Source organism: Phoca vitulina, unplaced genomic scaffold (assembly GCF_004348235.1).
Source record: "Phoca vitulina isolate PV1807 unplaced genomic scaffold, GSC_HSeal_1.0 scaffold39, whole genome shotgun sequence".
In the NCBI taxonomy this organism is placed as follows: Eukaryota; Metazoa; Chordata; class Mammalia; order Carnivora; family Phocidae; genus Phoca; species Phoca vitulina.
Window position 1 is genome coordinate 639,383 of NW_022589742.1, and position 18,515 is coordinate 657,897.

Genomic DNA, 18,515 nt, shown 5'->3' on the forward strand with positions numbered 1-18,515 from the left:
GGGGTCAAACACTTGAGAGAAGTCTTACTTACACCTTCTATAGCAATCATGTACATGCTCACTTTTTACTGACCTCTCAGTCACACGTCAGGTTTAGCTCCACAGTGGCTGTGTTCCGGCCCCAGAAATCCAGATTTGAGCTATGTTGTCTGAGCTAAAGTCATCTCACCAAATAGGCAAAAACTCAGAAACTTTATGAACCAAGAAAAGGTCCTCTAACAAGTTGTGTCATATGTTACTCATTTAGGAATATTGCAAAAACACTACTTCTCACCATATTTGCAAATGAAAAACACATGACTGTAACCTGTAATACCACAAGAAAAATTGCTCTTTTGGTATGCTTGGCCCCAGACTTTTGAAATATGAACCCAGCAAGGGAATTTCAACTTAAGCTGGATTCAGCTCATTATTCTCTTGCCCCTCATGTGCCAGCAGAGAAGCTACTTTGAGAAAATTAACCCATATGTATACAGTAGCACCCTGGGCACCAAATGCCATCGAGGAAATGGCACTGAAGACCTGGCTTCCAGTCCTAGGAGAGTCCCTTGCTCGCTGTGTGACTTTAGGCAAGAAACTCTAAGCCTCTCTCAGACTACACTTCTGCATCTATGATAATCCTGGACTCTCTTAGAATTGGATCCAAATAAGATGGCTACAGGGAAGGGGGAAAGGGGGAGATGTCGGTCAAGTGGTACAAGGTTCCAGTTATGCAAGATGACCAAGTTCTAAAGATCTACTACTGCACAGCATGGTGACTATGGTTAGCAAAACTGTATTGTATACTTGAAATCTGCAAAGAGAGTAAAATTTAAGTGTTCTTACCACACACTCAAAAACCAGCAGCTATATGAGGTGATGGATATGCTAATTAGCTTGATCGTAGAGATGATTTCACAGTGTTCACATATATCAAAACATCTTGTATACCTTGAACATACACAATTGTTACTTGTCAATCACACCTCAATACAGCTGGGGGAAAATAAGATGATGTATGTGAAAGCATTTGCAAATTATAGAGTAGAAAAGATAGAGGTTTTATTATAGTCACCGATATTATAAACTCCATTTGGCAACCAAAGCACAGTACTTCTTAAAAAGATAGTCAATTAAAGATTATTTATTCTCACATCAATTAAAAAAAAATACTAAAGAGACTTACAACAGCCGTAAAGAGTTTATAACTCCTCTCTAAAGCCCTTTGCATTCACTATTTGGGTTGAATCAATATGGTTATCTACTTGTCAATTTTTCTTATTCTTTAACACAGAATGTGAGCAGCCTGTTTTTTATGACTGGCTCAGAATGTACTAAGCTAATCGATATATCCAGTGATAACAGGATGATTTGGAACACACGTAACAAAAGCTTATCACTTTACTGCATACTGAATCTGTCAAAAATATTTTCCGAGAAGTAATGTGAAAAGAGAAGTTCTCCATCTTTCATAATGTGAGTGGGTGGCGACAAAGGGATTAGGAGGTGATTTCCTGAGTTCACAGCTTGCTGTTTTCCAGTGAAGTATAGCAGATAACTGTTTATCTTTTTTAAAAATGAGTTGAATCTGGGCTGAACTAGTATCCAATCCCCAAAGAAGATCCAATTCTAGTTTTCCCCTAGTACCTAGTCTTAAAACTTCCCCAGCCGTTCTGAGGGATGGTGGTAAGAGGCTGGCACAGGCAGGGCTAGTATTCCTCCATGCTGTCCCCAGACTCTCGGTGGGGTGTGGGCGACGAGGGAACGACTGAAGTTACTTCACAAACAAGGCAGGTTTGGGCCTGTCACAAAGGATTAGCCTGCCCTCAGAGATGGACAGCTGGAAGAAACCTCACTGGTGAGCTAGTGTGAACTCCCCATGTAACAAGAGGCAAAATCGCTCTCTCAAGTTCACAGAGCAAGTCAAGGCCAGCTGTGGAACCCACAGCTCAGTAGGACATCGTCCAAACCCTACTTGCTGGTATAGCACGTTCTCCTTCACATGAAATTGACTTCCAGCTATCTTCTAAAGATGCACTGAAATTATGAATAAATAGTGACGTTTGAAAATGTATCATTATTAAGGATGACTTAAATTTGCATAGTATAGGGATTAAAGGGTTTTTTTTTTTTTTTCCTGTGGAATAAGAATACGTCAATATTTTGGCTTCTTTCCAACCAAAAAAATGTTAAAAGCGACAAGGGATTTAAAAGCACAGAACACCAAGAAATAGCAGACATTGTTCCAGGATGCCGAGGACTAGAATCGCTCACATCCAGCCTTAGAAAAGAAAATACAGATGCTAAAGAATAGGACTTGAGGAAATGAGAAGGAAAAAACAAAACAAAACAAACAAACAAACAAAAACCCGGGGATCTGCAAGATCTTTACTTAAGCCCAAGTTGAGCTCTACTCCTCAGTCGGCCTAGTGCTAATGAGCAATGGAGGGTGAGGGACAGCATGGTTGAGAACCAGAAAGAGCCTTGGGAAAGCACAGAGAGGAAAAGCTGATGTCTCCAGAGCAAGACACCCTTCCTAATCAAGCAGCACCTCTGACCTCTCCGTCACAAACAATGTAAGGCTCCGTGTTCTATCTGTATTCCCGGCTTTCCTTTCCAGAGGCTCGACTGGGGTCACTTCAGTCAGCTGAGGGAGACACTACAGTTACAGGGGGATGAAGAGGTGTGGTAAGGAAAACGAACTTTTAACACCCGTGACACCGTGCAGTTGGAAGGGTTAGTCAAAGAGCAAAATCAAAAAGCAACCGCTAGGCAATGGACTGGCAGAGGATTTACAAAGCTTTCTGGACCCCATACTTCCAGGGAGTATGTGCTAAGGTCAAGACCTCTGCGGCACCCTGAAAGGGGGAGGACTTCCAGGGGTATCTTCATTTATTCCCGATGGGGTGGGAATAAGACCTGTTCTAGCCTCGGACTGGATACTAGTTCATTTCCGTTCTCTGAAGGAGCGGTCTCTGTGGTCTCTGTGGTCTCTGCGGAGCTGCCTGGGCATATCCAGCACACGAATGCCAAGCTCCCGGCATTCTCTGCTGTTCTCACACAAGGGACTTGAGCTTCCTATCTACCTCATCGTAAATAAAGCTAATTATACCCACGGTGTTCACTGCATAGGATACAAACCCAAATGGGCACAGTCACAAATGTGGGCCATAACTTTTTAGCTGGCTGACAAAGCCAGCCACTAAAATAAGCTAAAGCCAGGTCCCATCATTCGTATCAGTTCCATTAAACTCTTCTAAGAGACTCCTAATTTTGAGGCCATCGGAGCCTGAGACAGCCTTAGGTCACAGCCAAGAGCAGCTTGTGAGGCAAATGATCACCATACACTCCACCCATTAGTATTGTACTTATGAAAGCTTATTGACCTAGAATGGAAATACTTACTACCTGTCATCAATCCTTTCATTGCCATGCAATTATTTACTTCCCAAACAATCCTACCGACGAATTGCACCCAAATGCAAAGCTAGCCACACCAGAAGATTTTTATCCTAATGAAAAATGTAAGCAAAAACATATGTCATGAAATCACATATAAAGCTACATTTATTAACAAATTCATTTCCTAATAAAATACCATCTGCAAGCTACCCTCAGTTTCCACTTGATATAAATAGGTCTTTTACTGTTTTCAGATGCAGTTCCCAGAAAACTCTTCTAAGCTCAACTGTAGAACACATCAGTCTTTTTGGGGGGAGGGCGGGGTTGCCTGGAATGTTAGTAAATTCTGTAAAACTAAGTTTTTAAACGAGTTAGTTTGTTCCAAACGCATGCTTCAATTGAAAAGCTGACCTTTTGCAATAAAGTCAGTTAGACTCCTAGAATTCTTATCATTGATACAGAAATTCTAAGAGGCAAGGAAATGTTTCGAGGATGGGCCATAATTAAAATTTCCCCACTCTACACACAAGCAAACGTGGGCACATGCACATGCTCATTCCATTTCAGTAATAGTTCATGTCTCTCAACTCACAAGTATATTCGTATCGTAGAATGCTGTTTTCTGGTCATTCAGCCCCCGCCCCCCCCCCACTCCCAAATGCACTTCACTAACACACGGGCCGGCCTCTCTCACTAAAGCCAGGGACAGAGTGGGGAATACTCACAGAGACCCCGTGACTGCTCTCTGGACAAGTCCTTTTAGCAGTAACTCCAAGGAATAATGCTACCACTCATCAATGATGGCTACTTTGACTGGGGACCCAGAACCCAATGCCTGGACCTCTCGGCGCCAGGGACTAGGGCTGAATTCTCATGCTAAGTGCTTTTGAAGAGTGCATCAAGATTTGATAGGGTGAATTTCCCGACTTGGTCAGAGTTTCAGCCACATAAACTCCATTAGGTGCAAAGCTCCATAACGCTCCACCCTGTCTATATTTATGCCCACGTTTTAATCTACACCCTTGTAAGCTCCCGGGCAGGCTGTGGGACCTCTCACTTCCTTTCGGCCTATCCTCAGTTTTCCCATTACCCTTGAAGGCAGTCTGTTCTCCTGACTTTAGGGCCCTAAGCTTCTGTCCCACCCCTCTTTCAAATCCTTCCTTGAGACCTAGATTTTAAGATAAGTACTCTCTCCACTGATCTCTCATCATGACTTTACTGCACTTGACCCATTTTTTGGTACAAGGCTCTCCCAAAGTCTATCTGTACCATCACCAAAGGCTGCGTGCACACAGGCAGCTCCTTGGATCATCATCTCCAGAGTTGAAGACAGCTCAGACCCTCTTTGGAAATGTACCACTCGTTGGTGTGCCAGAGCATTGAGAAAAAAAAAAAAAAAAAAAAAGCATGAAGTCGTTTCTGAATCTGGGTCAGCCATATTGTGAATGTACAAGAGAGAGAATTACAATGGAGTGAATCTCACTGGGTCTGTGACCTGTCACTCGGCTAACAAGGTATGGATGCAGGCTGACAGACCTCTTGATGGGCCAGTGCCATTCCCAGACCAGCCCTGAGTGCCATAGACACCAGCGCAAGAGAAGGGACAAGAATGATATCCCAGCCTCTCATTATACTCCTCTCTCGAGGCAGGCTTCTGTTTGGATCTTAAGCATTACAATCCCATATGAAGTCATCCAGTGGAAAGTAGGATGAGGATTTCCAAACAACTGTGCAGGAGAAGAGCAGAGTAAGACACAGGCAGATGGGGTACCATTCAAGAGATATAACTGATGATGGATTTTCTAGCATTTGTTTACCTTGGTTCATGTTAGTTGATTAACACCATGGCTTAGAAAATGTACTCGAGTAACCATTTTTGAACTTCATTCATTCAACAAACATTTATTATCTACTATGTGCCGGCATTTGCTAGGCGCTCGGGATACAGAGAAGAAGGACACGTTCCTTGCTCTCCAGGAGCTCACAGTCTAATAGAGGAGACAGACACATACACGAGTGACTACAGTACATGAAGTAAGTGCCAGTCAAGGTGTACGTAAGGCGCTAGAGGAGCCTGGAGGAAGCAGTCTGCGGTAAGCCTGGTGGAGTCAGGGAAGCTTTCACAGAGAAAGGGACAATCGAGGAAACTTGAAGGAGGAACAGGACTTCACCAAAAGACAAGGGAGGGTAGGGAAAGAGGTTCCAGGATGAGAGAACGGCAGGCACAAAAGCAAGGAAGCGTGATAACGCATGACATGACGGGGAACCACAGGTAGCTCCATGTGGCTGGAACTTCATCTGCATGTGAAGAAATGGTGAAATGGGAGGTCAGAGAAGGAGCATGGAATCAGAGTGAAGAGCTTTGTATGCGGGGCTAAGAAATCTGGACCTTGTCCGGGAAGCAATGAGACGGCACGGAAGAATCCAAAGCAGGGAGTGACATGGCTGGATCTGCCCATTAGGTCAGCCCGGATGGAGGATGGTTTGGAAGAGAGTTGAGACCAGAGGGAGGGAGAGCAGAGAGAAGGGGCCATCATAGGGGCCCATGGGCGCTCCGAAGGCGGGGAGGGTAGAGAGGTGACAGGCTGGAGAGATACTTAGGAGGAAGCTTGACAAGACTTGATGAATGATGATACAAGAAGCAAAACCACCTCAGAGATGAAACGATATGAAAAGCATACATTCCGAAAATACAACCGACAGCCCTGCTCCTCCCTCCCTTCATGGTCCCATCGTCCTCCGCCATCACCGTGTCCACTGAGTACGAGTAACGAATAATGAGTAACGGCGCGAGAGCCAGAGGCGAACATGGTCAGACTTCTCTAATTCAGACACCACTAACTTGGAATCTGCAACAATTCACACTGACTGTCTGTGCCTCCTACTGAGTAAGAATTTCAACCTACTTTCTTCCTCTGTGTCTTTTCAAGCCTTTAGGCACCAGTAACAGGAATCCAATCTAAAAGCAGTGGCTTCTTCCAATCAAGCTCTGGAGGTGCAGTAGGCAGCCACTTACATGGTGGTATCTGAGGGGCACCCAATACATGTCCCCCACCCAGGAGCCATAAGGCCTGGGATCCAATCATTAGCGATTCACTCCTTTGGGAGAGGCTTGGGTCCCTCCGACTTCTCTTTTATAAGGCAATGATTCCTGAGATCGGTAGGACATTTAGTCATTCTAAACCCAGTGGGATTGTGGTTGAGCACAATGCCTTTGGCTTTGACAGAAGGGATCAAGGTAGTCTAAGAGGGTTATGGAGGTACCTGTGGAAGACCATGGTACAGAAGGGAAGATTGAGAGATGCGGAAGATAACGTTAGGATCTTGCCAAGGAATGGCCCCGCAAGCACTCAAGAAACTAAGATTCTTAAAGAATGCCTTCCACTTCCAATGCCAGCAAATCACACTTTTACATTCTTGTACCTTAAGGAGCTTCTGTGTTTTATGCTTATGAGATGCTATTTGCTAGTGAAGGCCTATGGTGACTCCCAATCTTTTCCTGGACCTCACACTGCTTACGACCAATTATAATCTCCAGTGTTATTAATTTGTATATATGACTAAAAGTGCACTCTCCAAAACTATTTTCTAAGTGCAACTTTTCATTCACTCAGACTGACCTTGTCTGTTGCCATTCCACGTTATGGAGATTTAACTGTATTTGCAGAATGGTTATCAGTCAAGTCACAAGCGACAGAAGATCGAGACTCAGACTCTGACCTTGAAGTATCTCATCTATGGCTCAAGAAGGTAAATAAGAGCTGCTTGTGAATACTTGATTACAGAGGTTAGAGCAGTGAACTAAAAAAAAAAAAAGAAAAAAGAAACAAAACAAAACTTTAAAAATTACTTACTTCACTTGTTTGGAGAATCGTGAACTTTGGCAGTTTAGGCTTTGAACTGGCTGCACTGGGTTTTCCATCCAAGAGTGATCCAAATGACAGATTCCCAAAGCTGTTCTCAAATTCAATGGAAGGTTTCAGTGTCGGAGGGACATCCGGTGCCTGGTCCTGGCCATCCATGGGTCTGACATATGCAGTTGGCTTTTGCTGCCCCATGTTTGTTTTGCAGTAAAGCCCTGGTGGAAAGTTCTGAACCGAAAGGCCACTGCTGGGAGCTAACAAAGAGGAGGCAACTAGGGGAGACCCAGGAGCTTGCACTGTAAATTCAGATTCTTCTGGTGAGACGGACTGAAAGATTTCCTTGAACGTGTCCCCTGCACTGGACTTGAGACTACTGTCTTCTTTTGCAGAAGCGTCTGACTCTTCAACGGCTCCGACCTGGGGCTGTTCAGCTGGGTAGACAAAGAAGTCTTCCAGTCGGGCTGGGGGCTGGTCCTGTGTAGACGGCGGCAGCTTGTTTGGCTGACCACTGGCCTGGCTGGCTGGGACAACACTAGCGTTATGACTATCGCGTGGCCAGTCAGCTTTTGATTTCCTGTTGCTGTGTATGAGAGTGGAATTCAGTATCACGACGGAAGGTGGAGGCATTGGTGCCGAGGGGTGAGTGCTATCCTGGTGAGGTGGGAGCATTCGGTTCTTTTGTTCTGGGAAAAAGCTCGGTTCGTTTTTGTTGATGGGAGTCTGGGGCACGGAATTCTTTGGGATCCCCACTAGATGATTCTGATTAGAATGGTTAGTTAGCAAATCCTTCATTTCATCATAGTTTCCCAGCGTGTTCTGGACTCGGTTGGCAAGTGCATCCCCTTTGTTTGTCTAAAATAACAAAAAGATGGGGGTGGGAGGAGAGAGAATGAATAGGTTTGTGTTTCCTAATGTTAATGTTTCAAACAGATGTCCTAAGTAGACTAGCATATAGGGTTCTTTAAAATTCTCATGCTGCCATATAATTTCATACTTTTCATGTGCTATGTAGGAAAAAAAAATCAATAACACTATTGAAAGAGCCTCTTGGAATGAGCTGTGTGATTAACGTCTGTATACTCCCTGGCCTGCCCTTAAACATGCTCATTGGGAGAAAGTTTTAAATTACGTCACTTATGAATTTTATTAGCAAAGTAACTTATTTTAGGTCAGATGAGCTGAACGGTTACATTCCATATTGTGATGAACAACTTCAGCTTAGTGATCACTGGAATTGTAATGGAACGTTCGACTTATATTTGTTTTTGACACGTCAGCCCTTTGCGCCACATTATACCATGAAAAAGGCTTAGCCCATTGGATCGGGAAGTCAGTGAAATTGTGCAATCATGAATATATTGGTTTAGAAAAGCTCAACATCTAATTGAGCTAACATGACTAAAGCGAATCTAATTCCTTTTAATCAAAGGACTGTATAAATTACTGGTGTCTGCCCACATATTCTGGGGGCAACTGTGTCTACGTATTGATGATTCATACTTGTTTACTTTGACATGGTGCAATTGTTCATCAACACTGACTCAAGCTCTCCTGTGTTTTTTCAATGATTTAGAAAAATTTATTCAAGAATTTGAAACTGTTGCTTACGTAAATCAAAACAAAGCCAGATTTCCAAAGTGATGTTGGCAACTAAATCATTCTATGGACAATCAACAGACCAGCTATATCATCCCCTGCAGGAAATACTAATCTTGTTAAAAATGGCTGTGGTTGTTCTTCAAATAATTAAGTTGCTGCATGGGTTTCTGTAATACAGAAAGCACGGCTTTCATAACTAGAAAATGGTGGGTAGCTATATGCTTGGAAATGACTTTGACGAAAGCTCAGCTGTTGATCTTCAAAACTGACTTTTTATTATTCCCTGTACCTGCCAAAGGGGTTCTCAAAACAAGCTGTTGGATTCGAAAGGGCAAAGGACTTTTTTTGTGCTTAGGCTGCACTATTCTGGCCCAAGATGTTGCGATAAGACAAGGCTACTAGCCTCCACGGAGCCATGCAGCACTGGGACCACTGGATGGGGAAGACGCCCACCCTATGCAGCCTCTAGGTCCCCGGGGGCCATAGGCCTTCTCTCCATGCACGGGAAGGGGTGACAACTTCCTCACTGATATAGCCTCCACTTGAAGATAGATGTTTAACTTCTCAGATCTCTCACATGCCCTTAACCCAGCCCAAGCTCCTGGCATCCACAGGGAGTGTGCCTATCCAAGTCTGGGATCTCAGTCTCAACCTAGGCTGTCTGGCTGTGTGCTGTTCTCTGTATGTGAAGATGGAAGTGTGCAGATGAATGGAGGGTGAAGTGCTGGAAATGGATGAAATCACCCAGAGAAAGAAAATACAGAATGAGAAGATCAGGCTCAGGGGGCAACCCTGGGGAACGTCAACCTATAAGCGACCGAGAGAAGAAGAGGAGCCGGCAAAGGATACCAAGAAGGAGCAACCAGAGAGGGAATCAAACTGGTGACCTTGGTCTCGTTGTTAACATGATCTCCGTGTACTGTATGCAGTATCCAACTCATAGCATGTATGAAATCATATAAGACATTTCCAAAGAAATGAGGGCAGTGAGGGAAATAGGATTCTAGAGATTACGGAAAAGTATGGTCAATATATGCTACAAGGGTCCTGTTGGAGGTGGGGAATTTTAGAAATCCAATGTCTGTTTCAGCTTTCTTATCCACAAGAACATCTGATATTGCATCACATGCAACCTTGGTGCTAAAGCAGTGATTAAACAATTAACATTCCATATAATCCTCAGCTGAATAATCGCTCCATTTTCCAAAGTATATTTGAAAGGCCTATTTAATAGATAGAGATGGGGAGAAATCACTTTTATTCCCTAAAAATCCCTAGGTTTGTCCATTTTAATGGCACAAATTACTCTTCAGCCAAGGCCAGAATAAACTCTGGATAGAGTGGTCTCCTTCGACAGCGGTGTATGACCAACCATTTGGGTAGCAGCCAAACCCAGTCTCCCTCCTGTTCAGTCCCTTAATTCAAAACAAAGAGATTTCATCATGCTGAGGGCCCAGTAAGAGTTTAATGCAAGCTTTAGGGGCACTGGGTGGCTCAGTCGGTTAAGTGTGTGCCTTCAGCTCAGGTCATGTTCCCAGGGTCCTGGGATCGAGCCCCACATCACAACAGGCTCCCTGCTCAGCGGGGAGCCTGCTTCTCCCTCTCCCTCTGCCTGCCACTCTGCCTAGTTTGTGATCCCCCTTCTCTCTGTCAAATAAATAAAATCGTAAACAAAGAATTTAATGCAAGCTTTAAATACTTACAGAGTTGTTCTGGCCCCTCAAACAGTTTACCTCTTGGGTCAGATGATGGCCTAATGAACACTAATAACTGGCTATCTTCAAGGATCTGACCCAGCAAGGGGGAAGATGACACCATTTCGTTTCCCATGCTAAATGCCTTTGTTTTATACCGTCTCATTTCCTCATTTCATGAATTTGGATGTTGCTTCCTTCCCTCACACAAAGAGAATTCTATAAGAACTTTTCCCTTTTTGCCTTAGCTACCAGGAAGCTCAAAGTTCAACTGACTGAACTTTCCTTGAGAGCTTACTGGACTTCCACTGAAAGTTCATTGAGCTTCCACTGAAACTGAGCCCTACAGCATCAGAACCTTGCCTTGAGATGTCAAAGAGACCAGGATAATATCTCAAAGTCCTGACAAATAATTCACTCTCTCCAGGTCAACTGTAATCAAGACTCAAGAACCTTATGACTCATTTGCTTGCAAGCAAGCTAGTCACATTCCTGGTCCTGTTCAGCAGTAAATAAAAGGGACGTGCTCATCTTTTCTTCAGTGGAGAGAACCTTGGTTAGGTTTGAATGTCTCTTCATTTATTTCTACTGTTATAATGATCTGGGTTTCCAATGCATGCTAAGATTTTTTTTCCCCATCTCTAGGTTTTAAAATATGTTTGAAATTAGGAAAACTTCTAAACTGGCCAATGTCTAAAACTGTGTCTACATAAATAAAATTAGAGGAAAATTAAAAGTTCTCCGAATATGTCTAGAAAATCAACCTCCTACCATACAGGGTATACTACAGTAATTTCTTTTCCTGCATAAAGCTATGAGCTTTTAAAGGTCAGAGACCACCTTTTGTTCACCTTTATATCCTCAGGACTGAGCACCGTTAGGTGCATATCAGATACTCAAAAAATTGTTGGACATGAATAGAATCCAAATATCATTCATACCCTACCTATATCAAAATAAAGGCTTTGCAATAGCTTGGAGTAAAAGGTACATAAATAGAAAAGCAAAAGTCAGGCTGACTTGGTTACCACGATTGAACATTAAATTGAACTTTGAGCTTCCTGGTAGCTAAGGCAAAAAGGAAAAACTCATAGTTTACTGAATTCTCTTTGTCTGATGGAAGGAAGCATATCTTAATTTACTAAATAAGACAAATGGTTGCCAGATACTAAAATGTAAAAAGGAATTCTTCTCATTTGTTCAGTTATAAGAACCTTTGAACATGGGGCACCTGGGTGGCTCAGTCGGTTAAGCATCCGACTCTTGGTTTTGGCTCAGGTCATGATCTCATGGGTCGTGAGCTTGAGCCCCATGTGGGGCTCCTTGCTCAGTGTGGAGTCTCCTTGAGATTGTCTCCCTCTCCCTCTGCCCCTCCCTCTGCCCATCCCCCTGCTCTCTCTCTCTCTCAGATAAATAAATCTTTTTAAAAAAGAACCTTTTAACAATAAAACAATTTTTCAGCACCAATGTTACAGAAGATGCAAAGATGTTCTTCATGTGGCTTTTTCTTATGATGACTAAAAAAAGAGCATTACATTAAAGTCTAACGCAGTGAAGGCGTATCTATACGTGGAGTTTGGGGGCTAAGCTAATAGCTCCAGGTGTGGGGTTTTCCTGTGCACAAAAGACACAGGGCCAGAGCTGGGATAACTTGGAGGAATGAAGGGGTGTCAACTCCCTTCGACTAGCTTCCTCACAGAGCAATGGTCTCAGAGGGACTTGTGAGCGGAACTGCACAGCTGACAGTTCAAGGTTGAGTTCACTGGCGACACTTTCTGAGTTGCTGATTGAAGGAAGATCCATACGCTTTGCATAACAGACGTGCTGTGGCTACAAGTAGGAATTACCATGGTCACGCTTAAGACACATACTGGTAAATTCAAAACAGTCACAAGGCAGGGTTAGGCACGGAGGACACACAGACACATAGCCTCAAAAAGTCCACCATTTAACAATCTCCAAATAAATTAGCAGCACAGTCCGGATCACCTGAGTCGCCTCTCTGCCTTTCTACCACCGGAGCTGGATAACTGTCAACCAGTTTTTAAATTTCTCAAGATGTAGATATGAGAGCCACTGGATAGAAAACCCAATGGGGCCTGAAATGCATTTCTGTACGCCTACACAATGCACTCTCATGCACCACAGCAACTTCTGATTCACACCGAATGTTCTTTTGCACCCTCCAGAGTCTTAGTAATCCTATTAAGGAGCAAGGTATTCTTGGCAGTCTTGATTGGACATTATAAACATGGCAAAAATGAAACTTAGCCATTTCAATCAATTATGGGCTTCTTTCAATTGGCCAATTCTTTACTTCCCATTCTAGATAATTGGTTGATTCTTAAAGGTAACCTCTGCAGCTCTTACTTTCTAAATAATCACAATTTCTCCATCATCAAGGAAATGCATTTTCCAAGTATTTTCAGTCATAAATTATATGTCTGGTTTGTGGCTCATGACTAACAGCACTCCTTCATTTAAGCTTTTTGCCTCTCATTACTCTAAGAAATGCAAAGTTGCCTCAGTTTGCTTCCAGTGCTATCTACAAATCAGTAGTAGGAGTTCATCGCAAGACTAATGCGCTAGGAGGCAATTGTACCATCATATTTCTTTTTAATAAAAAGTAGCAAAATAATTTAAGTTTCGAGGCTCATTTTTTCCCTTTATTTCATTGTGACTAATGTATGTGATTTAGTAATTCCTTCTTTTCCTAATTGTAATGTTTTTACAGTTAATCTCTCTAAGCTGTAAGTTGCTATTTCTTTCTTTAATTATAATAATGATAATATCTCAAACTTGTACAGCACCTTCCAGATTTCAAAGCAAGGTCTCCCGGCTCGTTTGACTTGATCCTTACAACAACCATGTGAGTCAGCAGAGCAGCTCTGACCTCAGTCTGGCTTCTACCTCCCCAACCCAAGTGACCTTGGGTAAGCCACTTAATTACTCTGTGCCTCGTTTTCCTCATTCTCGTACAGTGCAAAGAGCTATAAAATGTCAGTTGCTGTTGTTGCCCTATTATTATTATCAGGGATTACTTCAAATCAGGTATTATTATTCACTTCCGAAAGGAGGAAACTATAGGTCAGAGAAATGAAGTTTCTTCACCAAAGTCACACAGGAGGTAGGTCAGCTTATCAAAGGTCTTCTGACCTCCTGCGGGAGGAGAAACAGCTTCCTGTTACAGGTACTGAACCACAGAACTGGGTTCTAGATTCACCACTGGCACAGATATGAAGCTGCAGAGAAGCCACTTCACCTCTCTGAGCCTCAAATTCTTCGTGGGCAACATGAGGAAAACGAGTACTCCAGTTGTCGTAAGGACTAAACAGGCACATAGAAAGCCCTGGCATGTGCCTGGCATTCAGCAGGCACTTGCTACACGCCAGTTCCTCAACCCGCCCAGTCTTTCCACACTAGCCTAGACATGTCAAACAGCTTCACGTTTTTCAAGTGCTTTTGAAGACATCCTTCTCAACACCATAGCACAAAGTCAAATTTGAAAGTTATAAGCAACAGAAGCAGCCTCACAGAGAAGTTCCCCATCACCAACCAAATGTAGGGGTGGTCAACATTCTTTCCATTCTGGGAATGGTAGGGGTGAGGCAACGAATGGGAAGAAATCAGCCAGGATGATGAGAGATCACCATTTCTTCTAACTGCCAAGAAAGGGCAGTGGGTCTTAGGGACCGATGCTCATTGGCTACTTCACAAACTACCAACACTACTGGATAACTGATCAGGCCACGTTTTAGGCTTTAGGGTGGCAAGAAGTTTCCTGAAAGTCCTGATCCACCACCAGGAGTTTTGATCTTTAATTTGATAAGCATTCCCACCACAACCCTAAGGAAGGGTTGGGGTATGTCCTTGTCTCTACCAGTGGACCATGGGCCAGCTCTAAAATTCCCACTGCCACTGGTGTGTCCAGATACTCCAAGGGTGTCCACACCAGTCCAGGTCTAGGGAGCTGACAAAAGTGAACATCAGTTCTAGTATCATAATATGGGCGAGGGGGAAGGAAAGGCAAACGCTCCGGTGATCTCCCAGGGGATCCTGAACACGGACACAGCATAAGATGGCAGCTGGTCACCAAAGCAATGGTGAAAGAAAGAGAACCACTAGGTCATCAACTGTTAGCTTTACTCCTCTCCTATACAGTCTTGACTGAAGAACAACAGCTCTTCCCCATCAAGAAACATAAAGGCAACTGGCAACTAATCACACAATAAGCCTGGCCCTGAGCTAGACGAAAGTTCCCACCTCGCATCTCTACCTGATACACCCTTGTCATAGCAAGACAGATGACTTCTGAAACCTTCTGGCAATGTTGAGCACAGGTTTTTTTAATTGCCTGCTCAAAAACACACTGCTGATATCTAAAAATAAATATGCATCTATATTGCAGGCCTTGTTAACAAGAGATGGCATTTACCTTAAAGGTACAAGACCATTAATTCAACATGACTTAAAGTTATAAAGAGGGGATAAACCAAGGGTTCTACACCTCATCATGGTAATAGCACTGAGCATGGAGTAGAGTTTGAACTTTAAGAATGACTCTTTGAGTTAAGCTCATTTTCTAACTCATCCAAAGATGACGTAAAACTCATCTGGTTATTCCTCTTTCTCAAGAAGGGAGAAGGCATCCATCATTCTTTGACCTCGCTTCCATTTTCTGGAAAAAAATGGAGGCCACAACATCTTGCCATGGCTGGTCACTCTTCACATGCTCTTGATTTTGTGCTTGCTCATCTTCTCCGGGATTCTGCCCCACTCATCATCACCTCTTCCTCAGGTCCCTTTACCCTCTCCCTCTTGACTGACATCGGGTCCTTCCCATCAATCTCCAAACATGTTCACATTTCTCCCATTATGAAAAAAAAACCCCTCTTTCCATATAATTTCTCCCCTCAGGTTCTAACCTACCTTCCTTTCTTCCCCCCTCCAAACAAAAACTCGCTTCCCATTTACTTAAGGAGTCCAGGCAGTTCACTTCCCACAATGAGCACCACCATCAACAAATAAAACAACTCTCCCTAAGGCCATTGATCCCCCTGCCCCCTTAACTACCAAATCCAACAGCCACTTTCCAGTCCTGACCTTTCCTGCCCTCTCGAACACAAATAACTATCAATGCCCTCCTCCATGAAACCCTGTATCCCCTTGATTTCTATTAAATGTTTCTCTCCTAGTTCTCTTCCTACCTCTGTGATCATTCACTCCTTTGTTGGTTCCTTTCCTGGTGCCTAGTTTGCCACCGGCTTAAATGTTGCTGCTCCCCAAGATTCTCTCTTTGTCCTTCTTACTCGGTAATCTGACGGCTTCCACTGCCACCTCCCTGCTCACACCTAACTCTCTCTCTTGGGCGCTCTCATTAGCTCCAGATTCCTACACCCAATGCCTACCGGATAGGTCTCTCTTCATATCCCACCGGCATCTCAAACCAAATGTGCTCAAAACAGAATTTTTTTTTTTCTTTGCAAGCACCAGCCCTGTTTCCTCCTGAACAACCTGTTAACAAGACTGCCATCTTCTCAAGTCAAAAATACGGGACTCATTCACTCCTGTCCCACCTTTTCCACAGCCAGTCAGACACCCAGTCTCGTCATGTCAACTTCCTTGCGCTGCCTTAAATCCTCCCTGCCATGAACTCCCCTTAGCTGACTACAAAAGCTTCTTTATCTGCCTTCTCGTTTGCCTCACCTCCAACCAACTCACCACATTGCCAACATCATCTTCAAAATTCTTTGTCCTGGCCATGCCCTTACTTGAAAGCTTGCAGTGACCTCTCTTCGTGCACGGAATTGTGTCCGAACTCCTTGGCACGAGGTACCAAGTCTCCCCTAACCTCTCCCCTGCCTACCTCTGTGACAGCTGCCCTGCGCTCATGCCTTCCGTCACTCGTGATGAGGTCTTACTCCTCTCTGTGCATTCGTCAGTGACTAGCACGTAATGGGCCTTCAACAAATGTTCGCCAAACTCATCATATCACGTGTTCAAAGGCAGTATGTAAATTAAGTCAATTGAGATAGGAGAAATCCTTTTTTAAGGACTATACTATTATTGACAAATTGGAAAGTAGTAGTTGAGGTGACCTAACTCTCTCGGTCAGACTTACCGAACTCAGAAGGCACTCGAGTCTCAGTCAAGAGCTGCTCACTTATCATGAACAAGGCAGCAAGACTCTGGGCTCAGTGGTCACCGAGCCAAACAGCTTCCTCTCTACCCCAAAGTGGTATTTGTGCCGATGCTGTCCTTTCCTTTTCCAAGTCATTGTCCCCTAATTGGTGCCCTTCTAAAAGCACGACTCTCAGAAATTTCCCTCTATTGTTGTTTTAACTCTTACATCATTCTGTTTCATTATGGAAAATTACACTGCTAGTAAATTTCAGTAAATACCAACCAGCTGCCAGCAATTCCCCAAGATTCTTCCCCCAAGCCCCACCCCGAATAGAAAGTTCAGAGGCAGTCACTGTGAAATCAGTACTAGCAGACAGAGCAGTAGGAGTGTTACTGGAGCTACAAACTAGCTAGAACACCACCAGGCAATCAACCTGGCTACGCTACCTACCCCCCCCCCACCCCCAGCTGAGGCAATCTCCTCATCCAGGATGATTAACCACCAGGAAAAAATGATTGGCTTCTCCCTTTCTCCTAGAACAAGGATTTTCAAAGATCACTCAAACCACTCCACACTGCTAACAACCTAACATGGGAAAGGAAAGCGGTGGCCTCACTTGCAGGGGATGGCACTGATCGGGAGAGAAAGAGACACAGCCATTGACCTTCTGATGAAGTCTTCAGGGGCTGCCTTGCCAACAGCCAAGGTGGGGAAACGCGTCAAGGGCCATTGCTTGCTCCAGGAAGTGCTGGGCCAGAGAGAACTCCTTGGAGATAGGAAGTCTCACTAGTCCCGTTGAAATCTGACCGTCCTCCCCAAAGAAGACAGAATTTGTCTCTGAAGACTTCTTCAGAAAGCTGCAATTGCCCCACATACAGTGTATGTATAGATTTCATTTGTCAAATATATTCTCCTGGAAATGATTTGGGTGCTTTAAAAATAGATTAAATGTTGATTAATGTGTTCAAAAACATAACAAGCAACCATTTTCCCGAAAGATAAATCACATACATATTCAGCTACCTTGTAGGGCTCCCCAAAAAGATCAAAGCCTGAAGAAAAGAGATCGTCTTCTTGCTGGACTTCTTGATTCCTCCGCTCCCATTCCCTTTTTTTAAGTGCACTACGGTCTTGTTCATAGTGACTGATAGGAAAAGAAAAAGACAAAAGGAGAAAGAGATTAATTAGTCATGTCATTCAGATCTCCCTTGTTATCACTAAGAAGAAAAACAATACAAGCCAAGGCTACCCAAACAGATACACCGAAGAGGGAGCGGAGAAACCTTTTCTTGACTCCCAAGGGGTTTAAGATCCTGACCAGTTCTTTGGAATACAGAAGAACATGGAAAGGTGCTTATTAGAAACCATACTCATGCCCACTTAAATGTTCCAGGATCCTCTTCCCTTGTCCCTGCTTGAGTACCACAGGCAATTACGGGCTCCCCAAGAGTCAGTCCACTGTGCAGAAAAGTACTGAATTCAAGTTGCTTTGTGTTGCCAACTGCTTAGGGCTCAGAATTCACAGATGTCACACAAAGTCCTAAAGGAAAGGAATTAACCAAGATGTCGCACACCAACTGTAAGTCTGTCCTGAGCCCACAGCCAGAGTTAGCCTGTTGTGACAAAATCACAGGAGAGTTTACCGACATTTTTGGAAGTCTACAAAACACCGAACCGCTCATTCGCTCACACTCCTTTTTTGTGGTGGTGGTGTCTTTGCTCTTCTCATAGTATGTGTCATGGGAGACTGACAGCCTCTTTAGGAAACTCTTCACAAAGAAAGGTGTCTGGCTTGAATGGCAAACAGCTAACAATGAAAGGTGTCAAAAGCCTCGAATGAGCTTAAGGCACACA

The 18,515-nt window shown here is 43.8% G+C and overlaps 1 protein-coding gene across 2 annotated transcripts in view; it reads right to left on the minus strand.

Annotated features, from left to right (window-relative positions):
• AFF2 (AF4/FMR2 family member 2) overlaps positions 1-18,515 on the minus strand; it is a 445,879-nt gene that overhangs the window by 286,052 nt on the left and 141,312 nt on the right. For both annotated transcript variants that reach the window (XM_032428215.1, XM_032428216.1), the window contains exons 2-3: positions 17,685-17,805; positions 7,236-8,096 (exon numbers count right to left, since the gene is read on the minus strand). In XM_032428215.1, coding sequence (XP_032284106.1) covers positions 7,236-8,096; positions 17,685-17,805 — 982 coding nt within the window. The remainder of the gene's footprint in view (positions 1-7,235; positions 8,097-17,684; positions 17,806-18,515) is intronic.